Raw genomic sequence first — 7,081 nt, 5'->3', positions numbered from 1 at the left:
GCATCACATCCTTGCGCTGCAGGCAGGCGCAACACAACATGCATGGGCGCCAAGCACGGCCGGTCAAAAATGACGCCCATGAATCATGTATTTCACACTCTTCTCTTGACAATCACGCTGGTTCCATGCATGAATTGCACTAGCTAGCCAGCACCGTTGGGCAACGCGATCAGTGTGTGCTGGTGTCTAGCCCCCATATATATACTACGACTTGATTGTTCATCCTTCATCGTTCCCTGTTCTAGTCTTCAAGAGAAGAGATGGACCGATCCACCCTCAGTCGACTGGGCACCATGGCGGCGTTCCTCCTCATACTTGTCCTCGCCGCCAGCAACAGCGAGCACGGACACGCAGGAGCCGTTGCTGCGGGCAACCTCGTCGTCGTCCGGGTCCGGCTAACCGGCCGCGGCCCGGATGACAAGACCACCGTTGCCGTGCAGAGACACGACGTCTCCTTGGCCGGCTTCACCGATGGCACCGGCCACTGGCACGCCTTTCCTGGCCTTGAGCATCTCTTCCCCTCGTCTACAACCCTCCCTTTCAGTAGCAGCTACAGCGACCTCATCGGCGGCCTCGCGAACCTGCCGGGCGTGCCGCTGGGGCAGGAGGCCATGCTGGAGGCCATCCGCGTGCTCGCCGCCTACCGCCCCGGGGCCGACGTGGAGCCGGTCAAGCGGGCGCTGGCGGTGATGAAGGTTGTGATGTGCGAGGCCCAGCGGGTAGGGCCCATCAAAGAGATCTTCAACAACGGATGGGACACCGGTGCCCGCGTCGCCCCGGAGCACCTGCCCTACATTGAGCACTGGGACACCATGTCCTACGAGATCCTCCGCTCCAACCTTACGGGCAAGTGGGACGGGCCCTTCACCAAGATGCTAGAGACCCAGCATAGAGGCGCTCGCCGTGGTCGGGGCGATTCGGAATGCCGACTTCGAGCAAGTGCTCGAGGCTCACGCCACCCCGATGTAAGGTGAACGTTCATGCAATTGGTCCATCGTGGGCTCTGGAGTCAATGTCTTAGCTGGTGTGATAATATATACTCGTATGCTGTTCCAGGCTTTCAGCTCAATGTCTCAAGGAATTTATATTTTCAAATCTATTTGCAAAATGCTAAAACTTTTGTAGTCAATTTACTTGAACAGCCTCGCCTACGTACTAATCATGCTACTTAGGGCGTTGCTATGAATCAACCAGCTGATTTCCTGGAGAAATCAGCCGGTTCACCAACCGTCCGATACGTCCTCTCCTGCCCGTTGGATGGGTCAACATGCTGATGCTTCGTTCTCCTCTGACCGCTGGGCACAGCAAAGGCAACGCCCTGAGTCGCCGCTAGAACTATCACCGCCTCAGCTCGCAGCTGACACTACGTCGTGCATCAAAAATCTTAGGCGTTGCGTTGCAGCTCCGCCGCCGGCAAGATCAGTGGTCGCAGCACCTTGGGTGTTGCATCACAGCTCTAGCGCAGGAGGACCCTGGGTCGCAGCACTTCGCGCGCTACATTGCAGTTCCGCCGCCGGCGAGATCCTTGGTCGTAGCGCCTTGGGTGTTGCATTGCAGCTCCCGTGTCGGCGAGGCCCATGCCCATGCACTACTAGAAAAAGGGCTATAGATGGGATTGACACTAATGGCGCACCAGAAAGTTGGTGCGTCATTAGTATATACTAATGGCGCACCACATGCTAATACGCCATTAGAGTTGAAACTACTAATGGCGCATCAGGCAAAGGGTGCGCCATTAGTATCAAAAAAAAAAATTGAACTAGTGCGCCTGTCCAAACATACTAATGGCGCATCCTGCTTAAGTGCGCCATTAGTAGTTGTAACTACTAATGGTGCACCAGGCAGTGGGTGCGCCATTAGTATAGAATTTTTTTTTGAACTAGTGCGCCTGTCCAAACATACTAATGGCGCATCCCAGCGAAGTGCGCCATTAGTAGTTGTAACTACTAATGGCGCACCATGCAAGTGGTGCGCCATTACTATCAATTTTTTTTTTGAACTAGTGCGCCTGTCCAAAATACTAATGGCGCATCCAGATGAAGTGCGCCATTAGTAGTTGTAACTACTAATGGCGCACCGCGCAAAGGGTGCGCCATTAGTATTTTTTTTATTTTTGCAAATCTACTAATGGCGCACCGCCAGGAGGTGCGCCATTAGTTACCTGGATTACTAATGGCGCATTTAGTGCTGGTGCGCCATTAGTAAGTGGGCAGCAACAAGATATTTTGGACAGCCTCTCCTACCCACACTCACTTTCTCCCCACTTCATTCTCTCCACCTCCTCCTTGTCTCGGGTGCCTCCTCTTTTTCACCTCATTTCCACCATAGATTCATTCAAATTAAGTGGTTAAATTACCTTGTTTTAATAGGTAAGTAAGGGGGGAAGCTATATTTATGTTGTTCTCCCTACAACAATGTGCACATGCACTTTTTACGGCCTAGCTAGATCTATGTATGTTCGTGGTGTTGCATATGTTTGTGGTGTTGCATATGTGTTTGTGTTTGGAGGTGTACCGGTATTTGAAATGCGATAGTTGCCAATATTTTGCCGGAATGTTGATTCATTTCCGTTTCGGCGAGAATTTTGGCATTAAGCATTCTTTTTGGTCCTATTTTTAGGGAAAGTCATGCCAAATTTTTGTTTGGTTCTAAAATATCGTTTTGCTCTACCCCACAGGCGACCATGGTCCGCACGATGACCGAAGGCATCGTGAATAGGTTTTTGAGGTCCGCGAAGGCCGAGATGCTTCAAAAGAATGAGACGGAGATAAGATGTCCGTGTCAAAGATGCTAGCTGAAGAGCCTTATTGCGGACCCGGATTCCGGGCAGGTGCGGGACCACCTGCTCTTGCGTGGTTTCATGGATGGCTATCGGTGGCAAGGTGATGAAGATGACTACGAAGTCGTCCATGGGGGCCGGGCAAGAAATGAGGAAGGGCAGCAAGACAACAACCGCGGCTCGGGTGGGCGAGAAGACGAAGAATCCCCAGGAGATGATCACGACGGTGATGTTGTACACAGTCATCATGTAGAAGATGCAGGACATGATGATGAGGAAGATGCCGGAGCAGGCGACGGGCATGATCATGAAGATGATGATGCCGGCGGAGCAGACGACGCTGGACCATCGATGGGCTGGGTGCAGGACCCTCATATTCAAGAGCTGCTTCTCAAGCAGACGGATAACGCCAGAGCTGCCGCCCGAGAGAAAGCCAAGATGGATCAACTTGAGTTAGACGCGGTTACTCCATTGTATGAAGGATGCAGGCCCGAGGATACCCGCCTGAAAGTACCGCTCATGGCTCTGGAGATGAAGGTAAAACACAAAATGACCGACGCATGCTTCAACGAGAACATGTCATTCTGGCACGAACGTCTTCCCAAGGGGAACAAGTGCCCGACCAGTTTGGAGGAGGCGAAGAAAATCGTGTGTCCTCTCGATTTACCGCACGTGAAATACCATGTGTGCATGAACAATTGCATCATTTATCGGGACGAGCACGCGGAGTCTACCATATGTCCGGTGTGCGGCGTCACTCGATACAAGAAGAGGAAGAAAGCTCCTCGAAAAGTGGTGTGGTACTTTCCGATCACTCCTCGTCTGCAGCGCTATTTCACGGACCCTAAGGTAGCAAAGCTCCTGCGTTGGCACGCGGATAGGGAGGAGAAGAAGCGAGAAGATGACGCAAATGATCCGGAGATAGATAAAAAAGACAAGATGCTGAGTCACCCTAAGGATGCGAGCCAGTGGCAAGCGTTGAACTTCGAAGACTCGGAATTTGGGAACGATCCAAGGAACATCGTGCTGGGCACGAGCACCGATGGAGTCAATCCGTTTGGCAGCCAGAGAAGCACACATAGCACCTGGCCTGTGTTTGTGTGGATGGACAACCTTCCCCCCTGGTTGTGCATGAAGAGGAAGTACATTCACATGAGTATGCTAATTGAAGGGCCGAAACAACCAGGGAACGACATCAATCTGTATCTGGGGCTGCTGAAAGAGGAGCTTGACACGCTGTGGAAAACGCCAGCCAATACGTGGGACGCCGCAGAGAAAGAATATTTCCCTATGAGAGCCGCACTGCTCACGACGGTGCACGACTATCTCGGTTACGGATATCTCGCGGGACAGGTAGTCCACGGATTTTCTGGATGCGTAAGGTGCATGGATGACACAATGTATCACCAGCTAGATAGAGATCCCGGGTCTTCGAAAACCGTGTTCATGGGACATCGAAGGTGGCTTCGCGATGATGACCCGTGGAGGAAACGCAAGGATATGTTCGATGGTGAAACCGAACCCCGAAAACGCCCGTGTACGAGGAGCGGCGAGGAAATAGACAAGCTGTTGAAAAATTGGAAAGACTGCCCACTGCCGGGAAAGAAGCAAAAGGCGCCAGAGCCGGGAAAGAAGCGAAAGGCGCCAGAACCGCTGCTGAAGGTATGGAAAACGAGGTCTGTTTTCTGGGACTTGCCGTACTGGAAGATCCACCGTGTGCCTCACAGCCTTGATGTCATGCATATCACGAAGAACGTGTGCGAGAGTCTGCTTGGTACCCTGCTCAACATGCCAGAGAGGACCAAAGATGGGCCGAAAGCAAGGGCAGACTTGAAATCAATGGGCATCAGGCAAGAGCTTCACGCTAATGATGATGATGATGATGATGATGATGATGATGATGAGGCGAAGCAGGACACAGAAAGTCGTCGCAAAGGCAAAAAGGCCAAGAAGACCGGAAATGACTACCCTCCCGCGTGCTTCACTCTAAGTCAGGAGGAGATCGAGCAGTTTTTCACCTGCCTCCTAGGAGTAAAACTTCCTTACGGTTACGCGGGGAAGATAAGCAGATACCTAGACCCAGCGAAGCAGAAGTTCACCGGGATGAAGTATCACGACTGTCACGTGCTGATGACGCAGATACTTCCAGTTGCAATCCGTGGGATCATGGACACGCACGTGCGTGAAACGCTATTTGGCCTATGCAACTTCTTCGACGTCATATCTCGGAAGTCGATTGGCGTGAGGCAACTCAGAAGGCTACAGGAAGAGATCGTGGTGATACTATGCGAGCTTGAGATGTACTTCCCGCCCGCATTCTTCGACGTTATGGTGCATCTGCTGGTCCATATAGTGGAGGATATCATCCAACTCGGGCCGACGTTCCTGCACAGCATGATGCCGTTCGAAAGGATGAATGGTGTCATCAAAGGATACGTTCGCAACATGTCACGTCCAGAAGGAAGCATAGCCAGGGGCTTTCTGACCGAAGAGTGCATCTCCTACTGCACGAATTATCTAGGCATCGAGAACCCCGTTGGTCTGCCCGTCAACAGGCACCTCGGCAGGCTCGCTGGATGGGGTTACCGTGAGGGTCGCCGCGAAATGCATGTCGACTTCGATGGTCGACTCGCCGACTTTGAAAGAGCAAACCTAGTCGCGCTACAACACATAGACGTGGTCGATCCTTGGGTGGTATAGCACAAAACCTTTATTAAGAAGACGTACAATGACCGAGGCCAACAGAGGACGGACGGAGATATACTCAAAGAGCACAACTCATGTTTCACGCGTTGGTTCAAGCAGAAGCTTCTGTCGTACCCTTTACATGAGGATTCTTCCGCGGAAGAACAACTCATATTCGCCTTGTCACAGGGCGCCGAGCACAACCTGATGACCTATGAGGCGTACGATATCAACGGCTACACATTCTACACCGAGGCCAAGGACATGAAGAGCGATGGTTATCAGAACTCCGGGGTAACGATGGAATCCTACACCGGTAACGACAAGGACAGATACTACGGAAGGATCGAGGAGATCTGGGAGCTGAGCTACGCTGGAGAGAAGGTCCCGATGTTCCGTGTCAGATGGGCCAAGAACGTCATAAAAGAAGACCGGTATTTCACCACCATGGTTATACCCGAAGCCAAATCCAAGACCGCGGGCGTAAACGTCACCGCGAAAAATGAGCCATGGGTACTGGCTTCCCAAGTGGACCAATGCTTCTTCATTACCAACCCGCCAAAGCCCAGTCGTGTTGTCGTGAGGAGAGGCAAAAGGAAGATCATTGGAATGGATGGAGTAGCCAATGAGCAAGACTTCGACAAGTACGGCGACCCGAGGATCGAACATGACGATGATGAAGTAGCAGCATACACCACAAGAAGAAGCAGGACCACCCTACCTAAAGGACGTCCGTTCCATAGAAGAACTCCATTTGCGAAAAAGAAGGGCAAGAAGATTGTGAAGAGATAGCTAGCTAAGATCGATTGTATTTAAATCGTAGACTTCATTTCTCGATTGTATATTTTCATGGGCACTTTTTGAACTATCATGAATATTTTTTAATTTCATGGACACTCGATCTCGATCCCCCTCCATCTCGATCGCTATCCCACCTCGCCAGACCCGGTCCACCGGCCGCCGCCGCCGACCGCCCGCACCCTCGATTCCCCTACTCAACCGCCGCCGCCGACCCCCCGCACCCCTCCCCTACTCAACCGCCGCCGCCGACCCCCCGCACCCCCCGCACCCTCCCCCGCTCCACCGGCATGCATTACTGTTTGATGATATTTTTTAAAAAATTATTACTGTCTTATAAAAAAAATATTACTGTTATGATTTAAACAAGTTTGAACATATTTAAACACAAATAAGTATCAAACAGCATTTTAAATGCATAAAAAAAATAGTGGAGCCTGGGAATCGAACCCAGGACCTCCTGGTGTGAACTAGCTGCTGACCAGTCAAACTAGTAGAGAAGACTTGATGTGTATCAGGCCTGGTGGTAGATAACCTGTTGGCTCGGGCAGAAGTAAAAAAAAATACTAATGGCGCACCTGGGTGAGGTGCGCCATTAGCATGTATGTACTTATGGCGCACCGAGGAGTGGTGCGCCATTAGTATTGTGCCGCCCCTACTTCGTATCGATCCCCTCTCTCTCCCTCGCCCTCGCCCGCGATCCCCTTCCCCTGTCCTCTCCCGACGCCGCCGCCCCGACACCAGCGCCGCCCCGTCCACACCACCGTCGCCAGCGCCGCCCCGACACCACCGTCGCCCCGCCGCCCTCGACGCCGCCCC

The 7,081-nt window shown here is 52.2% G+C and overlaps 1 protein-coding gene across 1 annotated transcript in view; it reads left to right on the top strand.

Annotated features, from left to right (window-relative positions):
• The first annotated feature begins 260 nt into the window (after nucleotides 1-260).
• Nucleotides 261-7,081, top strand: part of LOC119292307 (60 kDa jasmonate-induced protein-like) — a 57,706-nt gene continuing 50,885 nt past the window's right edge. Inside the window, exon 1 of the mRNA XM_037571152.1 lies at nucleotides 261-896. Coding sequence (XP_037427049.1) covers nucleotides 261-896 — 636 coding nt within the window. The remainder of the gene's footprint in view (nucleotides 897-7,081) is intronic.

Source organism: Triticum dicoccoides, chromosome 4B (genome assembly GCF_002162155.2).
Source record: "Triticum dicoccoides isolate Atlit2015 ecotype Zavitan chromosome 4B, WEW_v2.0, whole genome shotgun sequence".
NCBI lineage: Eukaryota > Viridiplantae > Streptophyta > Magnoliopsida > Poales > Poaceae > Triticum > Triticum dicoccoides.
This window is presented reverse-complemented; position numbering and strand designations above follow the sequence as displayed.